General features: G+C 35.3%; 3 protein-coding genes across 3 annotated transcripts; all 3 read right to left on the bottom strand.

Annotated features, from left to right (window-relative positions):
- Nucleotides 1-707: 707 nt before the first annotated feature.
- Nucleotides 708-5,804, bottom strand: LOC122404765. The gene is made up of 7 exons (XM_043408988.1): nt 5,800-5,804; nt 5,127-5,160; nt 4,611-5,070; nt 2,855-3,134; nt 2,648-2,747; nt 1,527-1,682; nt 708-758 (listed from the first exon to the last, which is right to left on the bottom strand). Exons 1-7 carry the CDS (start codon nt 5,802-5,804, stop codon nt 708-710), a joined length of 1,086 nt encoding a protein of 361 aa, XP_043264923.1.
- A 1,366-nt stretch (nt 5,805-7,170) lies between these two features.
- LOC122404766 (odorant receptor 45b-like) lies at nt 7,171-10,417 on the bottom strand. The gene is made up of 6 exons (XM_043408990.1): nt 10,120-10,417; nt 8,672-8,954; nt 8,353-8,494; nt 8,042-8,149; nt 7,711-7,866; nt 7,171-7,221 (listed from the first exon to the last, which is right to left on the bottom strand). The coding sequence occupies exons 1-6, from the start codon at nt 10,415-10,417 to the stop codon at nt 7,171-7,173; spliced, it is 1,038 nt and encodes a 345-aa protein (XP_043264925.1).
- Nucleotides 10,418-13,918: 3,501 nt separating this feature from the next.
- LOC122404767 (odorant receptor 4-like) lies at nt 13,919-16,490 on the bottom strand. Its single transcript, XM_043408991.1, has 7 exons — nt 16,476-16,490; nt 15,917-16,373; nt 15,452-15,731; nt 15,177-15,276; nt 14,848-14,955; nt 14,524-14,679; nt 13,919-13,978 (listed from the first exon to the last, which is right to left on the bottom strand). Exons 1-7 carry the CDS (start codon nt 16,488-16,490, stop codon nt 13,919-13,921), a joined length of 1,176 nt encoding a protein of 391 aa, XP_043264926.1.
- Between the last annotated feature and the right edge of the window lie 5,553 nt (nt 16,491-22,043).

A 22,043-nucleotide genomic window follows, 5' to 3' on the forward strand; every position in this document is an offset into this window, starting at 1 on the left:
CTCTCAAAAATTTTATAATATTTAACGTCTTGAAACCCCAAATTATAACCTTCTGAGAATGAGGTTTGACATTCAGTTTGTCGTTTATATGGACATATTACGGTTATGTAATTCGCGTATTGGGTAATGAATCTTCCATTCTCACGAAAGTTGTCCATAATGTCAGCTGTGTAGAAATTAAAAAGAAAAGGGAAAATAATTTCCCGAAAATATATTTTGGTTGCATACGATTTGGACGCCACCTAGCGTTGAAGGCAGCGTACTATTTCTCGACAAACTTGGACGTTCTGCCGTAGATGGCTGTGCAATCGTTCGTCTGACAGATATAGTGCATATTTTTTAATAACGTAACAAATAATGAAAAAATTTGATTTACCAACAAGTAGTGCACTTAATTGTGGGACATTGTGCTGACTAAAACCGATATTGTATGTACTTATTTTTGTGATCTCTTCTCTCATCTCTTTGTCACGAGTATTGACTCGCCCACCAAAAAATGAGGACTTTTCTAATCATGGAATTTTAACAAACAACACAAAATTCATAATTCATAGTAAATATAGATCTTCTGTATTTGTAACAACATATTTTTTTTTTTAGTTATTCTTTTCTGTAGACAGAATATATTGTATATATTGTACAGATGTAGACGCAATGTATTCTCACGACGGTCGAAAATAATCGTAATCACACAATGTTTCACGCCATTACATTCTGGCTCGTAGCATGGAGAGAGACGCCATAGAAGTTTTTACAATCTACATGGAACAGAAATAGTTGCGAATATTTTCTCACGTCCATCGCCAACAAATGATTGGTTTTCGAAATGTATACAGATAGTATTAAATGCATGATCGTAATTTCTTTTCACCTCTATCGACTTGAGTTTGTACAGTGGATAACGTAATTACTATTGCAACATACGAATACAAGTTAGTTTTTTGAAATTTAAATATCTTGTAAGATATGCCTTTGAAAGTGTTAATTAGTGTGCCTCAGGGGAAAACAGCAACCAAACCACTTTAAAATTGTATCATTTTCTTTTTAATTATTAAGGAGATCTGTAGACTGTTTTTTTTTTACATATAAATTAGATTAACTCGACAAGTCGAGTTTTATTATATTTTATTATCCGAGTTAAATAGTCAAACTTGATTTACGAATTTAGGACCTCGAGAGGAAAAAATATTTTGAGCTCCAAAATTCATAATTCATATTTGATCAATTAATTCGGGTACACCTAGCATATATGTATATTTTTTTCAATCCAAGGGATAGAGTAGCTTAACACATTACCGACCGATAGCCTATTAATCGACTTTTTTACCGACCAACGCTTACCGACCGATAGCCGATTAATCAACCGCGACCGGTCGGTAAAGTGTTAAGTGATGTACATTTAGGGATCAAAATGAGACAAAATGATACCTTTTATCTATTTACTTAGCAAGAATAGAAACACGATTGTAATAATATTTTTATTGTTCCTCAAATTTGAAATGTTGAAAGGGAATAGTTGTACTTACCTCGGTGAAACCAAGCAACGAGAAAACATAAAATTTCCCAGCCGTGATGTGCATCGCTTTTTGCCCATTCATCATACACATTAACACTGCTTTTCTCTCGTTGCTTGCCATCTCTGGCCAGTCGATATCATAAAATGCGTTACCCAACTTTTTGGACTAAAGTATATCATCGAATTAATATTTTAAACAAAAATGTTTATTGTCACGATAGAGCGATAAAATACAATGTTTGACAAAAAATCGAATCACTTTCAAGAGCACCACAAAAATTATTTTAGTTTATTTTTCTCAACATTTTCGTCCATTTTCTGTCATTTTTAAACTTTGTAGCTCTCTTGCTTCTCGGTATTTCGATTTCTTCAAGCAATGTTAACACATTACCGACCGATAGCCTATTAATCGACTTTTTTACCGGCCAACACTTACCGACCGATAGCGTATTAATCAACTTTTTTACCGACCAACGCTTACCGACCGATAGCCGATTAATCAACCGCTACCGGTCGGTAAAGTGTTAAGATAGTTATGTAAGCGTTCTCGTACAGTTTTAACTGATACCTCGTATGTAACTCGAAGCAATTGGAGAAATTCTAAACCAAATGCAGATAGAGAAATACATATACATATGTGGGCGTACGTACCTCGAACGATAGTTGTTCGCCTATGTAGGAGTACAAGTATAAAAAAGCAGTCACATCTGCGGCGTGTATAAGGAAATTTAACGCAACTGCTGGATCCGTAGAGATTTTCTGAAAAATTAAACAAACAGCGATCATCGAAGTTTCAATGAAAAGCTAAACACTTTAAATTATGATATTCCATAGTCAAAGTGTTTTAGTTTCTAGGATTTGTTCTCTTAAATGAAATTATTTTGGCAATTTTCATGCGGGAACATCGTGCAAAATGGTGATTATTGTACGTGTCAATTTTTAGGAAAGTTATTCGTAAGGATGGTCTGTAAGAAGGATCTGTTTAGGATTAGAAAACTCTTAAACGCAAAGTTTAACATTTAGTAAAATGATTGGAGGATGTAGATTCCTACAATTTTGTTATGTTACGAAGCTTGAAGGATATTTCTCTAAAATCTTGGCCTTCTACCTTAAACAAATTCATGTCCTTACGATCAGTGCAACATATAATGCTAAGCCCAATCTGAAACCACAGCTCATGAGTTCTAGTAGGAGGACCAGGTGAAAACAGTCGTTTAATGTTCTCGACATCCTGTAAATAAATTCTTCTAAAAAACTTCTCGAATTCCCTCGGTGTAAAAAATAGTAAAACTAGATTTATAATTAAAAATAATGCAATAGAGTGCGAGGAAAACGTACCTCAACAACTCCAAATGCGCGGTCACCGACCGCTTGATGCCATCTTTGAACGATTTCGGCGGATTCATTGGAATATTTCGAATACGATACGCGAGTATCGATATCTTAGCGCAGAGATGTAGCATAACGTTAACTATGAAACTAACTTCCGCTACGTGGAACATAGGTATGTACGTGACAGGTAGTTGGTACAAGTACAGCAGGGCATAAAGTGGAGGTTTCTGGTAGTTGAACATAACGTGGGCTCGGAAAGGTAGCTGGAAAAGCACGGTGTCGTTACCTGTGGGAAAACACGAAGCAAATTATGCTGAAAATGTCTTCCAAATGTTACGTTTGTTCAAGTAATGTAACTTCGATGCGTTAGATGCAATCCGCGTCACATTTCCCTGGCAGTCGAGGCTTAAATCACCTATAGTGTCGGTGGCGTTAGTTTACGTGTCGCACCACGTTAATTCTAGCAACATTGTTCGATTCATTCCCTACAACAGTATTCCTTCTCCTTGAACGCGTAATAATTTTTACTCACTTTGAATGTTTCAATCGTGACGCGTCAAATTTGACTTCACTGCTGGAAGAAGTATACAGGTTGTTCGACCACCTCTGAGAAAAATTATAATGAAAGATTCTAGGAGCCAAAATAAGACGAAAATCAAGAATACCAATTTGTTGATGGAGGCTTCGTCAAGAAGTTATTAACGTTTAAAGTTCCGCCCATACTGAATTTTTTTCTCGAAAATGCGCAGGATTTCGGGGGTATGTCTATTCACCAAAAATGATTGTAATTGACCCCTGCAACCGAAAATAATTTTTTCAGTATGATTTGAAATTTTGTTTTTCCGTCGAAAAATTTCATACCTTCTCGAATTTTTTTCTAGAAAGTCGGTAGGATTTCGGGGGTATGTCTATTCACCAAAAATGATTGTAATTGACCCCTGCAACCGAAAATAATTTTTTCAGAATGATTTGAAATTTTGTTTTTCCGTCGAAAAATTTCATACCTTCTCGAATTTTTTTCTAGAAAGTGCGTAGGATTTCGGGGGTATGTCTATTCACCATAAATGATTATAATTGATCTCTGCAACCGAAAATAATTTTTCCAGAACGATTCGATATTTTTTTTTCCGTCGAAAAATTTCATAGCTTCTCGAATTTTTTTCTAGAAAGTGCGTAGGATTTCGGGGGTATGTCTATTCACCATAAATGATTATAATTGATCTCTGCAACCGAAAATAATTTTTCCAGAACGATTTGAAATTTTTATTTTTCGTCGAAAAACTTAGGCACCTGATTAGATTTTCGGTGAGGAATTTTTTTCTCGAAAGTGCGTAGGATTTCTGGGGATGTGTAATGACCAAAAATGATTGATCTTATTCGTCTTATTTCGGTCTGTATAAGTTCCCATTAAAATTTTACCCAGGGTTGGCCGAACACCCTGTATAGAAATAAGTGAAAAAAGATATACGTGTATCAAAAGATAAAATGTAGGTCCAAAATCCGATACTCATCGAGGTAACGAGTAATTTGTATTCCATAAGAGTAACTTTTATACGTTATTTCAGATATTTTTATCACATTGGGCATTTTTTAAATTAAATGTAAGTCAATTAATATTTTTGTATTGTCTTACACGTGGTTCCCAGTAGCAGAGTCAAATTTTGTGTGTTATGATTTAAAAACTAATCATCTTCTATTAACAGGACCAATTTCTTCCAGAGACAACCTTTCATACGACACCCTAATACTAATTAACGAATACCTCGATTCGAAGAAGTGAGCAAATCTATCAAAGGGCGGGGATACATAGTAGCAATAATGAAAAACGAAGCCATTGCCGTGTATTTGCCGAAACGGTAGCAGATGGTGTTGTAGGCAGAGTACAAAAGCTTCTCGTCGCTGTTCTCGAACAATTTTTCACCCGCGATTTCTCTCTTCATTGTGACAATCACCTCCCCCAATTCCTTCCTATGAGTGGCTATCAGAAGAAGACCAAGATACGACGACGTCGCCACCATAGTTTCCAGTATGTTTATCACTATCAAATCCACATCACCCCTACAATCGTACAGATCCCAGTATCCAAAAATCAAGTGCAGAATAAAGTACACCACCGTGGTCCTTAATAGTACGTCCGCGTGTTGCAGCGGCCAGGACCCAGACAACGAAAAAATCCATTCGTTCAACACGAGTGGATCTTTGATTCGTATATCGTCTTCGGCCTACAATGCACAGACTACATTATTCGAAAGATATCGAGATGCATAAATACACTGACGTATTGGGTCGTAACACGCGTCAACTGGATCTTCCTAAATCATTAAGAACTTATAAACATACACAATTATGTTATCGATATGTTACTATCGAAACTATGTCAGATCGAGACAAGAAATATAAAGTGCAAAGAAAAGGACAATGTCAGGCTATTCTTTAACATTCGACGAAAAGAAGATATTATATACAACTGTCATAGCTAAGGCACTAATTGAGAAATACGTTTATTGGACGAGTTATGCTCCCTACAAACTTTATTGTTTACGTGTAATTAGAAAAAACAAACTTCTTAATTTACGTAAAGGGATAGCGATTTGATTCATTTCTCCGCGTTCGAAGAAGTTAACAGTCCGCTATTGTTTCTTAATTTATCAGGAATTTCGTATGTTACAACCCAATAGAAACGATTTGTCCTCTCACTTTCATCACTTTCTGTCGTGTGTTAGTCGACTATTGAGATCAGACAGTGGTCGCGCGACTGTGAATTTCGTTGGAACATGGTCAGCTGGCTTCAATCGATGAACGATAATTTCTTGCAATGATCTTGTCATGAATTATTATTTACTCTACGAAGGAAGGACACTTGAATTTCCCCGTGCGACGCCCCCGTAACCAATTTGCTATCGGCTATTCTGCTTCTTTCCACAAACTTAGTATATAACTATAGATATTACTTCATATCTTCAGCGCATAGACTGCGTCGTGATGTTGTAAATTGTTGCATTATCTATTGAAAAGTTCTGTCGTTTCTTCGACCTATGTATATTTATCTGGTATTCGGAACAGTACGCGAACTTGTACTTTTATTAACCAAACCTGGTGTATAAAAGTAACAGAAATCTGCAAGATGAGTTTCGCCTTTACGATGGAGGCTCGAGAGGAATTAATTTTTAGTGGATTAAATGTATTCGCGATGTTGCACGCGTATTACAGCATGGTGCAATCGAGATTTCTGCGATCGATAGTTTCCGCGACATTTTTTGATACGATAGTGGCTTCGAGTGCAATCACTGTGCTACCATATTTAAACTTGATTCAATTTTCTAAATGTGTAAGTCTTACCAAATTTGTACACGTTTCGTCGTTCTTTCCATTTTTGTATAACTATTGTATTTTATTAATTCTTCCCCTTACTCTTTACTTGTTTCGACTGTTGATTTTATTGATTTTTGTTTGTGATCATTTTATCAGAGAATTTCTATTTTTTCTCCCGTATTGTTACACTTTGTATCCACCTTTGACAGATAAAAAAGAAAATAACGATTTGTTGTTATTATCTCAGCGACGAAACGACACGCCATCACTATTATCTGCAACCGTAGAATAATGTCGTCAAGCATGGCGTTGAGATGGACAATCATCATGCTTCTCTACATGAACCATCGATCAGTACATCGCTGTTCCTACTCGTGAGTCTAAAAAATTTGTAATTCGTTAAATGTAAATAAAATTTGCCCAACTCTGGCTTGTAATAGGCAAGCTCGAGTCGTTGAGTCGATAATTCTAGGTCTTTGTCTCTTGGTGTGAAGTGGTTAGGGGGTGGATTAATATGCTTGTGATCTAGGGATCACAAATATGTGAAATGAAAACTGCAGAAGATAATCTGGTGCTCATTGTTTTATTTTTATGCACCGTTCTATGCCATGTAAGAATTTTATTTGTCAAAAAATACTACGCTTATTAGGGAAAGGGGGTGGGGAAGTATTGTACAGACTGGAATTGTCCTCTTGAATTTTTATGAATAGATACAACAAGATGTACCTAGTTATCTGATCACTATTCATCGATTCAAGAATATTGATCGACTCATAATAAAAACAAAGCATCCATATCTTGGTTACTGGAAAATAGGCTGAATTTGAACTAATACACTATAAATATGGGTCATTTCTATACATCATTACGTGCTTTTTTTATTATTTTTTGCAGCAGACAAAATATATTAGGTTGCTGTATGCTGGTGAATTATTAGTACGCAGTATATTACATTCCAGAAGACACAACTTCTCATAAGGTTAGAAAATAATCGTAATAACAACATACTGTTACATTCCGGCCCGTAGCATGGAGAAACACGCCATAGAAGATTTTACAATCTGTTCGGAACAGAAATCGTTGAGAGTATTTTTTCATGTCTTTCACAAACGAATTAACAGTTAATCGAGACACACACAAACAGTACAAATACAAGTTATCGTATTTCTATGCTTCATAGAAGATATGTCTAATTGGAGAAGTTTATCGTAACTCAGTTTGAAAATGTTACGACTTTAATATTTTGTTACATTTTTTTTAAGTTTTAATTGAACCGGGTTTTTTTTTAATCATAAGTAAATTAAATTTAACTCGAGTTTCGTTGTGTTTATTTATTATATTTGCAATTTTCATAAAATGTTTCCAACTACGAAGCTTCACAAATTATCGACGACGAAAAATTAAGCTTACGAGACATATAGGTACACTTATGGACAAAAACCAAGCATCTTATGTTTATTGTATCATATAACAAGAATGGCAACACGTCATGAAATGTATCATCGGTATTATTGCTCTCTAAATTGCTATTTGAGAAAGGTTGTACTCACCTCGGTAAAACCGAACAGCGAAAAAGTATAAAATTTCCCAGCCGTGATGTGCATCGTTTTTTGTCCATTCATCATACACATTATCAACGCTTTTCTTTCGTTGCCTTCAATATCTGACCAGCGAATATCATAGAATGCGTCACTCAATTGTTGGGACTAAAGTATATTATCGAGTTAATATCGTTACAATAAAGCCACGAAAATATACAGTTTGTCAAAAAAATCGAATTTTATATGTTTTCATGGAATTACAATCGTTTGCACGGAATTTTTTTAATACGATTACACGGTTTCCATTAACACGATTTATTAAAACGATTATCGTACGTACCTCGTATACTACTTGTTCGCCTACGTAGGAATACAAGTATAAAAAGCTACCTACAACAAAGGTGTGAATGATGAAATTGATTGTAGCGATTTTGTCAACGTCGAGTTTCTGAAAAGTGATATAAATAAAAAGTAACTCATAAATATTGTCAGGAAGTTACAACGATCTATATCGAAATCATTTCAATAGTGTTTTCGAAAACTATTGAATGTAACGATTTCTATATACAGTTTATACATTCTCGTAAATTCATTTTATTTGTGTAAATTCTAAAATATACTGACACATACTAAATAAATTTATTTACTTACGATTAGTACGAGGTATAACGATAGGCCCAATCTGACACCACAGCTCACGAGTTCTATCAGAAGCATCATATTGAAATTGTTGTTTAACGTTTCCGAATACCTGTAAAAGACTATTTTTCGACAAACTATTCTCGAACTGTTGCTGTGCCAAATATTGGATCGATAATAATTCTTGTTCGTCTTGTACAAGATCTAATAAACGGTTAATTGTAAAAAGAAATATCGGTGGATACTTTGGATCCTGAACTTGGCCAGCGACAAAATTTTAATTGCAATTAAAAATGAAAGAACAACGCATCAGAAATACATACGTACTTACTCTTTCAGCTCCAAATGCATGAGCACTGTTTGTTTGATGCCATCTTTAAATGATTTTGTTGAGTCTATTCGAATATTTCGAATACGATAGACGAGTATTGATAATTTGGCGCAGAGATGCAGAGTCAAGTTGACTATTAAACCTACTTCCGCTACGTGGAGCAGGGGTACGTACATAAGAGGAAACTGATACACGTACACGAGTGTATAGAGCCGGGGTGAATTATAGTCGAAGATGATGTGAGCTCGAAAAGGCAGGTGATATGGCATGGTACTACTATTCCCTGTGAGAAAATACGAAGAAATAGATGTTTATACTTAAGGGGCATTTCTAGTGCGAATCTTTGAAAGAATCGATATTTTTTGCATTTTCTTAAAGTACATAATTTGGCCTGAACTCCTAAAACTAACAAAGTTATGGCTATTTGAAGAATGCGTTAGTCAATTGTTACAGGGATACGAAGACAGAACGGTGTCCATGATATCTCAAAATCCACTTGACCAATTGGCTTAAAATTTTAGGTGCACATTCAGTACATATGTGACTACAGCCTCTATCAAAATGATCCGAAAATTTGTACTTTTTATACTTCTTTGGAACGATCTTTCTAATTTGAGTCGAAGATGCTCGATTTTTGTTGGATCTTCTGGGAATTCGAAGTCTCAAGAATATTCTTCGCGTTATCAACGCGTTGAAATACAAAATAATAACAAAGACGTAACACTTTAGCTTGAATGCGACTGGAGTATGCAAATTCTTCTTGTTTGATCGAAAAAGAGACACGTGCCTTCGGTATAATAACTGGTTTTGAATAGAACTGTTGAAAAATCGAGTTAATTAGAGACGAAGGGCTTAGTTCTCTCATCGAGCTGGAATTGCAGATTAATTACGGAAATTCGTAAGTATCTCGTATTACTTCTTAAAACTTGTTTTTCTCGAAACCACATTCTTCAAACTGGTTGGCAGTATATCTTAGGTACTACCCACTCGATCGTCTCGAAATTTAGCAGACATACAGGGCGTTTCAAAACGATGGGACAAGCCGATACATGCAAATTTGTTGTGTAAAGAAAAATCGAAATGTTTTTTAATATTCTAGTTAAAATCATTACATAACCATTATGACAAAAACGCATAACTAGTGAGATAAATAGTGTCAAGTAACGATCAACTTAGGATAAAAAGCAATGCAAGGTGTAAAGATTAACGATGCAGATAATTAATTTTTCGTGAACAAAAATGAACCTTTCTCAACATAAACTGTTGACTAATATTACAATAGATTTCGACTCCATTTTCAACATCATTTATCTAAAAAATTAGGCGTTCTGAGCATAATGTTCATGAACTATTTCTTTACTCCATTCTATTAGCTGAGTCGCCTCTATAGGACTATTCTTTTTTTAAGAAATACCTTTAAAATGTATATAACACTGATTAAGAAATACCTGGATCAAAAGCAACGAGCAAGTCTACAAAAGGACGGGCATACATCAAAGTAACTGTGAACAACGATGCAAGTGACATGTATTTGCTGATATTACACGAAATGTTGTTGTAACTGAAGTACAAACGCTTCTCCTCGACGTTCTCGGTTAAATTTTGATCAGCGATTTCTTTTCTCATACTGATAATCACGTTCTTCAATTCATTGCTACGCTTGGCCACCACGAGAAAACCGAGATACGTCGACGTCATTAACATAGTTTCCAGAACATTCAACACCGCCAGATCTATATCATCCATGCACTCGGTCAGATCCCAATATCCTATAAATAGGTGCAGACTATAGTACACCACCGCGAACGTAAATAGCGCGTAAGCGCGATGCAGCGGCCAGACACCTCCCAACGAAAAAATCTTTTCGACCACCACGAGTGGATCTTCGATTCGTATATCGTCTTTGGCCTACAATGCACAGACTGCATTATTCGAAAGATATCGAGATGCACAAATGCACGGACGTATTGGGTTGTAACATGCGTCAACTGGATCTTCGTAAATTACTAAGAACTGCGAATTATACACATGTTCTTTATGAACACAGAGAATTATGTTATCGACATGTTACTATCGAAACTATGTCAGATCGAGATACGAAATATAAAGTGCAAAGAAAAGGACAACGTCGAGCCATTCTTTTGCATTCGACGAAAAGAAGATATTTCTACGTAACATGCACTCGTACGATCCAAAGAATAACAATAGTTATTTCGTTGTAATATGATGACAAAGTTGTAATAGGTACGCGTTGATATTGAAATTTATAGCGAGCACAATTCATTCGTGTAATGTATTTTATTATCGTATGCATTCGATGACGTTCTATTTTCGAAATAATAATCCAGAAAATTGGTCGAGAAGACAGTGGAAGTTTATGTATCCAGCGAAACCGAAAAATTGTGGAACTATTGCTACGGAGGAGTAACAACCCCCCGTTCGCAGTAGGATGAATTGCAGTAATCGAAAACGACTGATTTATGAATTCTCGAAGAACGAAAAGTAAAATTGTTATAGGAAAATGCGTGTTTTGATTTTAGAATGAAGCTTTAATGTGATCCTTGCATATGTAGAACTTATCAACTAAGACGAGCTTCAGAGTATTCTGTCGATCATATATGTAAGTTAAGACGCTGGTTTCGATGAATAGAAAGATCAAATTGAAGCAGACTCCCCCAACAGCCTTTTACAGAAGACATGAATACACTTTAGCCACTCAAATACCATTAAATATTTTTAAGGCATTAATTGATTTGTGTTCACTATGAATTTCAATGCTTACGTGTGTCTATTACAATGTCTTCATCGAAAATCGATCTTATAAAATAAACTATTCTTCCTCGATTCAGCTAGATGTGCAGATAAGTACATGCTAAGTAGAAATATATCTGTTCCGACGAATGTTAAAAATGTCCATTTTTCGATACTGTCCTTCAAATGATTTTACGTGCATTTTAACTATCTACTCTTTTCAGTATTTCGCATTTATTTTCATATACACACGACGTTCTACGAGAAAATAAATTTCTTAATTTCCAACACGTCTGATTAAATATTTACTAAGGGGACAGCAATTTGATTATACTCCCTTTTCACGTTAATTTATTAGGAATTCCGTATGTTACAACCCAATAGAAAAGATTTGTTCTCCCACTTTCATCACTTTCTGGCGTGTGTTACTCGACTATTGAGTTCAGACAGTGATCGCGTAACTGTGAATTTCGTTCCAACATTGTTAGCTGACTTCAATCGATGAACGATAATTTCTTGCAATGATCTTGTCATGAATTATTATTTTCTCTACGAAGGAGGGACACTTCAATTCCCCCGTGCGACGCAGCCGTAACCAATTTGTCATCGGCTATTCTGTTTCCTTCCACAAACTTAGTATATAACTATAGATATTACTTCATATCTTCAGCGCATAGACTGCGTCGCATTTATCGGTAAATGTACGTGATGTTGTAAATTGTTGCATTATCTATTGAAAAGTTCTGTCGTTTCTTCGACCTATGCATATTTATCTGGTATTCGAAACAGTACGCGAACTGGTACTTTTAGTAACCTAACTTGGCGTATAAAAGTAACAGAAATCTGCAAGATGAGTTTCGCCTACACGCTGGTGGCTCGACGGGAATTAATTTTTAGTGGATTAAATGTATCTGCGATGTTGCACGCGAATTACAGCATGGTGCAATCAAGATTTCTGCGATCGATAGTTTCCGCGACATTTTTGGATACGATAGTGGCTTCGAGTGCAATCACTGTGCTACCATATACAGGGTGTTCGGCCACCTCTAGCAAAAATTTTAATGAGCGATAGTAGAGGCCAAAATAAGACGAAAATCATGAATACTAATTTGTTGATGGAAGCTTCGTTAAAAAGTTATTAACAATTAAATTCAAAAATTTCAAATCGTTCTGGAAAAATTATTTTCGGTTGCGGGGGTCAACTACAATCATTTTTGGTGAGTACACATACCTCCGAAATCCTATCTACTTTCGAGAAAAAAAATCGAGTAGGTGCTGAAATTTTTCGGCGAAAAAAAATTTTTCAAATCGTTTTAAAAAAATTATTTTCGATTGCGGGGATCAATTACAATCATTTTTTATTATTACACATACCTCCGAAATCGTACGCACTTTCGAGAAAAAAATTCCTTACTGAAAATCCAATTAGGTGCCTTTTTTCAACGGAGAAAACAAATTTCAAATCGTTGTGGAAAAATTATTTTCGGTTGCGGGGGTCAATTACAATCAGTTTTTGTCATTAGACATACCCACGAATTCCTGCCCACTTTCGAGAAAAAAAATAGAGAAGGTGTGAAATTATTCGAGAAAATTAAAAAATTGCAAATCGTTGTGGAAAAATTATTTTCGGTTGTAGGGTTCAATTACAGTCATTTTTGGTGAATAGACATACCCCCGAAATCTTGCGCATTTTCGAGAAAAAAATTCAGCAAGGGCGGCACTTTAAACGTTAATAACTTTTTAACAAAGCTTCCACCAACAAATTAGTATTCTTGATTTTCGTCTTATTTTGGCCTCTACTATCGCTCATTAAAATTTTTGCTACAGGTGGCCGAACACCCTGTATAAACTTGATTCAATTTTCTAAATGTGTAAGTATAACCAAATTTGTACACGTTTCGTCGTTCTTTCCATTTTTGTATAACTATTGTATTTTATTAATTCTTCCCCTTACTCTTTACTTGTTTCGAATGTTGATTTTATTGATTTTTGTTTGTGATCATTTTATCTGAGAATTTCTATTTTTTCTCCCGTATTGTTACACTTTGTATCCAACTGTGAGAGATAAGAAAGAAAATAACGATTTGTTGTTATTATTTCAGCGACGAAACGACACGCCATCACTATTATCTGCAACCGTAGAATAACGTCGTCAAGCATGGCGTTGAGATGGACAACCACCATGCTTCTCCACACGAACCATCGATCAGTACGTCGCTGCTCCTACTCGTGAGTCTATAAAAGTTGTATTCGTTAAACGTGAATAAAATTTGCCCAACTCTGGCTTGTAATAGGCAAGCTCGAGTCGTTGAGTCGATAATTCTAGGTCTTTGCCTCTTGGTGTGAATTAGTTAGGGGGTGAATTAGTATGCTTGTCATCTACAGATTACAAATATGTGAAATGAAAACTACAGAAGATAATCTGGTGCTCATTGTTTTATTTTGATGCACAGTTCTATGGCATGAAAGAATTTTGTTTGTCAAAAAATACTACGCTTATAAGGGGAGGGAGGTGAGGAAGTATTGCGAAGACTGCAACTGTCCTCTTGAATGTTTCTGAAAAGAAACAATAAGATGTGCCTACTTACCTTACCACTGTTCATCGATTCAAGAATATTGATTGTCTCATGATAAAAACAGGACGTCCATATCTTGGTCACTGGAGGATAGGCAGAATTTTAACTAATACACTATAAATATGGATCAATGATGTATAACATTAAGTGTTTTTTTTTATTATTCTCTTCAGCAGACAAAATATATTAGGTTGCTGTATGCTGAAGAATTATTAATACGAAGTATACTATATTCCAGAAGACACAACTTCTCATACAATTAGAAAATAATTGTAATAACAACATACTGTTACATTCCGGCCCGTAGCATGGAGAAACACGCCATAGAAGATTTTACAATCTGTTTGGAACAGAAATCGTTGAGAGTATTTTTTTATGTCTTTCACAAAACCAATTAATAGTTAATCGAGACACACACAAACAGTACAAATACAAGCATCATATAAAAAGAATGGCAACACGTCATGAAATATACCATCGTTACTATCGTTTTCTAAATTGCTATTTGAGAATGGTTGTACTCACCTCGGTGAAACCGAACAGCGAAAAAGTATAAAATTTCCCAGCAGTGATGTACATCGTTTTTTGTCCATTCATCATACACATTAACAACGCTTTTCTTTCCTGGCTGTTTACTTCTACCCAGCGAACATTATAGAATGCGTCACCCAATTGTTGGGACTAACGTATATTACCGAGTTAATATCGTTACAATAAAGCCACGAGCATTTCATGGAATTAGAATCTTTTGCACGGTATTGTTTTAAGACGATTTTGAAGTTACACGGTTTCGATTAACACGATTTATATAGAGTTGTACGATTTTTTTAAAACGATTCCCGTACGTACCTCGTATACTACTTGTTCGCCTATGTAGGAAAACACGTATAAATAGGCACCAACAACAAAGGTATGAATCATGAAATTTATTGAAGCTGCCATGTCAACGTCGAGTTTCTGAAAAAGTAACGCATATATATTGTCAGGAAGTTACAACGATTTATATCGAAATCATTTCAATAGTGTTTTAGAAAACCAAAACGAGCAACGAAGTCATTTTCATAGATTCATGTTACTTGTGTAATAAATTCTGAAGTAAACTCTAAAGTATACCAACAGACATTCTTGCAACACAGTAAATTTAACATTTTACATACTAAATAAATTTATTTACTTACGATTAGTACGAAGTATAACGACAAGCTCAATCTGACACCACAGCTCATGAGTTCTATCAGAAGCATCATATTGAAATTGTTGTTTAATGTCTCATAATACCTGTAAAAGACTTTTTTTCGACAAACTATTCTCGAACCGTTGCAGTGCCAAATACGGGATCAATAATAATTCTAATTCGTCTTGTACAAGGTCTAATAAACGATTAAATTGTACACGAAAAAATTTTAATTGTAATTAAAAATGAAAAAATAACGCATCAGAAATACGTACTTACTCTCTCACCTCCAAATGCATGATCACTGTTTTTCTGATGCCATCTTTGAATGATTTTGTTGAATCCACTTGAATATTTCGTATACGATGGGCGAGTATCGATACTTTCGCGCAGCAGTGCAGAGCCAAGTTGACTATTAAACCTACTTCCGCTATATGGATCATCGGTAACATACACCAGTAGAATTGGTAGACGTACACTATTGCATAGCGTGATGGTGTCCTGTAGTCGAATATCATATGACTCCGGAAAGGCAGACGATAAGCAAGGCTACCATTAACTGTGAGAATATACGAAGAAATACATGTTTAAGCGGGGAGATTTGTGTAAACCGCTAAAACTAAGATTTTGGGTATTTCTTTTCTTAGGAAACAATTGAATAGATCTTTTCGAAACGTTTACGATTACTGAATATCGAGTATCAAGTATGGGGCCTTATACCAGTATTTATTAATTAATGAATACCTCCTTTAGAACCATGCATTTCTATTAAAGGACGGATATACATCGGTACAACTGTAGTAAACGAGACTAATGGGGCGTATCTGCAGAAATTATAAGAGATGGAGTTGTAGTAGTAGTACAAACGCTTCTCCTCGATGTTATCGTACAGCTTTTCTCTTTTCATATCGTCTCTCATCGTTTCGATTATCGTCTTCAAGTCATCGCCCCGTTTAGCTACCACCAGCATACCGCACAACGTCGAAATCGTTAATATACTTTCCAATAAGTTGTGCACCATGTGGTCTTGAATGCCTATATAGTCGATGAAATCCCAAATTCCTAAAACTATGTGCACGGTATAGTACACCACCGAGAAGGTGAATATTATTTTATTGCGTTTCTTGGGACAGATACCGGTACACCGAAAAATTCTATCGTTCAAAAGTTGCGGGTCTCTGATTACGAGATCGTCCTTAACCTACAACGTGCAAATTGTTTAAACAATTTCGAGATGTATGGATCTACGGCAGTACTGAGTTGTAACATGGGACAATCGAATTTTTCGAAAACTATTCAGAACCATTATCAAAGCCATTATATCATCGTTTTAAAACATGTTGGATTTTTCAACAAAATGTTATTCAACGTTGTTCTTTAGTACTAAAATGCGTAGAAATTGGCCTACGAATTTCTATACAAATTTACGTAAAGGGAGAGTGATTCGATTGTATTCAATTTTTTAAATTCTCCACGTGCAAAGAAATTACCATTCCGCTATTTTTTTTTAATTCATCAAGAATTTCGTATGTTACAACCCAATAGAAACGATTTGTCCTCTCACTTTCATCACTTTCTGTCGTGTGTTACTCGACTATTGAGTTCAGACAGTGGTCGCGTGACTGCGAATTTCGTTGGAACATGGTTAGCTGACATCAATCGATGAACGATAATTTCTTGCAATGATCTTGTCATGAATTATTATTTTCTCTACGAAGGAAGGACACTTGAATTTCTCCGTGCGACGCCCCCGTAACCAATTTGCCATCGGCTATTCTGTTTCTTTCCACAAACTTAGTATATAACTATAGATATTACTTCATATCTTCAGCGCATAGACAGCGTCGCATTTATCGGTAAATGTACGTGATGTTGTAAATTGTTGCATTATCTATTGAAAAGTTCTGTCGTTTCCTCGACCTATGTATATTTATCTGGTATTCGAAACAGTACGCGAACTGATACTTTTATTAACCAAACCTGGCGTATCAAAGTAAGAGAAATCTGCAAGATTAGTTTCGCCTTTACGCTGGATGCTCGACGGGAATTAATTTTTAGCGGATTAAATGTATTCGCGATGTTGCATACGAATTCCAGCATGATGCAATCGAGATTTCTGCGATCGATAGTTTCACCGATATTATTGGATACGATAGTGGCTTCGAGTGCAATCACTGTGCTACCACATTTAAACTTGATTCAATTTTCTAAATACGTAAGTCTTACCAAATTTGTACACGTTTCGTCGTTCCTTCCATTTTTGTATAACTATTGTATTTTATTAATTCTTCCTCTTACTCTTCAATTGTTTCGAATGTTGATTTTATTGATTTTTGTTTGTGATCATTTTATCTGAGAATTTCTATTTTTTCTCCTGTATTGTTACACTTTGTATCCAACTGTGAGAGATAAGAAAGAAAATAACGATTTGTTGTTATTATTTCAGCGACGAAACGACACGCCATCACTATTATCTGCAACTGTAGAATAATTTCGTCAAGCATGGCGTTGAGATGGACAACCACCATGCTTCTCTACACGAACCATCGATCAGTACATCGCTGTTCCTACTCGTGAGTCTATAAAATTTGTAATTCGTTAAATGTAAATAAAATTTGCCCAACTCTGGCTTGTAATAGGCAAGCTCGAGTCGTTGAGTCGATAATTCTAGGTCTTTGTTTCTTGGTGTGAAGTGGTTAGGGGGTGGATTAATATGCTTGTGATCTACAGATTACAAATATGTGAAATGAAAACTACAGAAGATAATCTGGTGCTCATTGTTTTATTTTCATGCACCGTTCTATGCCATGTAAGAATTTTGTTTGTCAAAAAATACTACGCTTATTAGGGAAAGGGGGTGGGGAAGTATTGTACAGACTGGAATTGTCCTCTTGAATTTTTATGAATAGAAACAACAAGATGTACCTAGTTATCTGATCACTATTCATCGATTCAAGAATATTGATCGACTCATAATAAAAACAAAGCATCCATATCTTGGTTACTGGAAAATAGGCTGAATTTGAACTAATACACTATAAATATGGGTCATTTCTATACATCATTACGTGCTCTTTTTATTATTTTTTGCAGCAGACAAAATATATTAGGTTGCTGTATGCTGGTGAATTATTAGTACGCAGTATATTACATTCCAGAAGACACAACTTCTCATAAGGTTAGAAAATAATCGTAATAACAACATACTGTTACATTCCGGCCCGTAGCATGGAGAAACACGCCATAGAAGATTTTACAATCTGTTCGGAACAGAAATCGTTGAGAGTATTTTTTCATGTCTTTCACAAACGAATTAACAGTTAATCGAGACACGCACAAACAGTACAAATACAAGTTATCGTATTTCTGTGCTTCATAGAAGATATGTCTAATTGGAGAAGTTTATCGTAACTCGGTTTGAAAATGTTACAACGACTTTAATATTTTGTTACATTTTTTTTAAGTTTTAATTGAACCGGGTCTTTTTTTAATCATAAGTAAATTAAATTTAAGTCGAGTTTCGTTGTGTTTTTTTATTATATTTACAATTTTTATAAAGTGTTTCCAACTACGAAGCTTCACAAATTATCGACGACGAAAAATTAAACTTACGAGACATATATGTACACTTATGGACAAAAACAAAGCATCTTATGTTTATTGTATCACATAACAATAATGGCAACACGTCATGAAATGTATCATCGTTATTATTGCTCTCTACATTGCTATTTGATAAAGGTTGTACTCACCTCGGTAAAACCGAACAGTGAAAATGTATAAAATTTCCCAGCTGTGATGTACATAATTTTTTGTCCATTCATCATACACATTAACAACGCTTTTCTTTCCTGGCTGACTACTTCTATCCAGCGAATATTATAGAATGCGTCACCCAATTGTTGGGACTAAAGTATATTATCGAGTTAATATCGTTACAAGAAAGCCACGAGAATACACAGTTTGCCAACAAAATCAAATTTTATATGTTTTCATGGAATTACAATCTTTTACACGGTATTTCTTTAATTTAATTTCTTTAATTTCTTTAATTCTTTAATACGATTACACGGTTTCCATTAACACGATTTATAGAATTGCACGATTTTTTCAAAACGATTACCGTACGTACCTCGTATACTACTTGTTCGCCTACGTAGGAATACACGAATAAAAAGGAACCTACAACAAAGGTGTGAATGACGAAATTTATTGAAGCTGCCTTGTCAGTGTCGAGTTTCTGAAAAATGATATAAATAAAAACTGACGCATAAATATTGTCAGGAAGTTACATCGATTTATATCGAAATCATTTCAATAGTGTTTTTGAAAACTAGAACGAGCAACGAAAAATGTCGGGAATAGACTGTCTTACATGTATTGCTTCGTACTAATTTATATCAACGTAACCTTTCAATCTTTTGTCAGAAGTTAGAATTATAAGCTGCATCTTTCAAATATCCATGCAGTTTCTATGTAACGATTTGTTTACGCAGTTTATGCATTCTCGTAAATTCATTGTATTTGTGTAAGAAATTCTGAAGTAAACTCTAAAGTATACTAACAGACAGATTCTTGCAACACAGTATTCTCAACGTTCAACATACTAAATAAATTTATTTACTTACGACTAGTACGAGGTATAACGATAAGCCCAATCTGACTCCACAGCTCATGAGTTCTATCAGAAGCATCATATTGAAATTGTCGTTTAACGTTTCATGATACCTGTAAAAGACTTTTTTCGACAAACTATTCTCGAACTGTTGCAGTGCCAAATACGGGATCAATAATTCTTATTCGTCTTGTACAAGGTTTAATAAACGGTTAATTGTAAAAAGAAATATCTGTGGGTACTTTGGATCTTGAACTTGGCCCGCGACAAAATTTTAATTGTAATTAAAAATGAACGAATAACGCATCAGAAATACGTACTTACTCTTTCAGCTCCAAATGCATGATCACTGTTTTTCTGATGCCATCTTTGAATGATTTCGTTGAGTCCACTTGAATATTTCGAATACGATGGGCGAGTATCGATAATTTGCCGCAGCAGTGCAGTACCAAGTTAACTATTAAACCTACTTCCGCCATGTGGAGAATCGGTATTACACAATAGTAGCATTGGTAGACGTACACCATTGCATAGTTAGACGGTGTCCAGTCGAATAGCATATGACTCCGGAAAGGCAGACGATAAGCAAGGCTACCATTACCTGAGAGAATATACGATGAAATACATGTTTACGGGGGGAGATTTGTGTAAATCGCTAAAACTAAGGTTTTGGGTATTTGTTTTTCTTAAGAAACAATTGAATAGATCTTTTCGAAACGTTTAAGATTACTGAATATCGAGTATCAATTATAGGGACTTATACCAGTATTTATTAATTAATGGATACCTTTTCTAGAAGCTTGCAGTTCAAATACAGGACGGACATACATCGGTCCAACTGTAAACATCGAGAATAATGGGGCGTATCTGCAGAAATTATAAGAGAAGGAGTTGTAGTAGTAGTACAAACGCTTCTCCTCGATATTATCGTACAGCGTTTCTCTTTTCATATCGTCTCTCATCGTTTCGATTATCTCGTTCAAGTCGTCGCCGCGTTTAGCTATCACAAGCATACCGGAAAACGTCGAAATCGTTAATATACTTTCCAATAAGTTGTGCACCATGTGGTCCTGCTCGCCTATGATGTCGATGAGATCCCATATTTCTAAAGCTAAGTGCACGGTATAGTACACCACCGAGAAGGCGAATACTATTTTATTGCGTTTCTTGGGACAGACACCGGTACACCGAAAAATCGAATCGTTCGAAAGTTGCGGGTCTCTGATTACGAGCTCGTCCTTAACCTACAACGTGCAAATTGTTTAAACAATTTCGAGATGTATGGATCTACGGAAGTACTGAGTTGTAACATGGGGCAATCGAATTTTTCGAAAACCATTCGGAATCATTATATCATCGTTTTAAAACTTGTTCGATTTTTCATTAAAATGTTATTCAACGTTTTTCTTCAGTACTAAAAAGCGTAGAAATTGACCTACGACTTTCTATACAAATTTCTTGAACAATTCTTTCGCAAAAGACGAGGATGAAATACGTTTGTTGGGCGACTTATGCTCCCTACAAACTTTATTGTTTACGTGTATTTATTAGAAAAAACAAACTTCTTAATTTACGTGAAGGGCCAACGATTTGATTGTATTCAATTTTTCATTTCTCCACGTTCGACGAAATTATCAGTCCGCTATTGTTTCTTAATTTATCAGGAATTTTGTATATTACAACCCAATAGAAACTATTGGTCCTCTCACTTTCATCACTTTCTGTAGTGTGTTACTCGGCTATCGAAGTCAGACTGTAATCATGTGACTGTGAATTTCGTTCAAACACGGTTAGCTGACCGCAATCGATGAACGATAATTTCTTGCAATAATCTCGGCATGAATTATTATTTTCTCTACGAACGAAGGTTGCTTGAACTTTCCCGTACGGTGCTTTGTAACCAATTTGTCATTCTGTTACTTTGCACGAACTTAGTATATAACTATGGATATTACTTTATATCTTCTATGCGTAGGCTGCGTCGCATTTATCGGTAATAGCGCTTGATATATTCCTTGCATTATTGGAAAGTTTCTTCATTTCCTCGACCTATGTGATTTCTTTGTCATTTGAAACCCATTATTCAAAAGTCACTGTTATCGAACCGGGTATTTTTATTAACCTTACCTGACGAGTAAGAGAAACGAAGAAGGTGGAGTTCAGATTTATTCTAGAAGTTTGACGTAAAACATTTCAGTGCAGACGATGCGTACGCGACTACACGAGTTTCACGAATTTTTGTGGGGAACAATTGCA

Source organism: Colletes gigas, unplaced genomic scaffold (genome assembly GCF_013123115.1).
Source record: "Colletes gigas isolate AHSC1104 unplaced genomic scaffold, ASM1312311v1 Colletes_gigas_Sc00003, whole genome shotgun sequence".
Classification (NCBI taxonomy): Eukaryota; Metazoa; Arthropoda; class Insecta; order Hymenoptera; family Colletidae; genus Colletes; species Colletes gigas.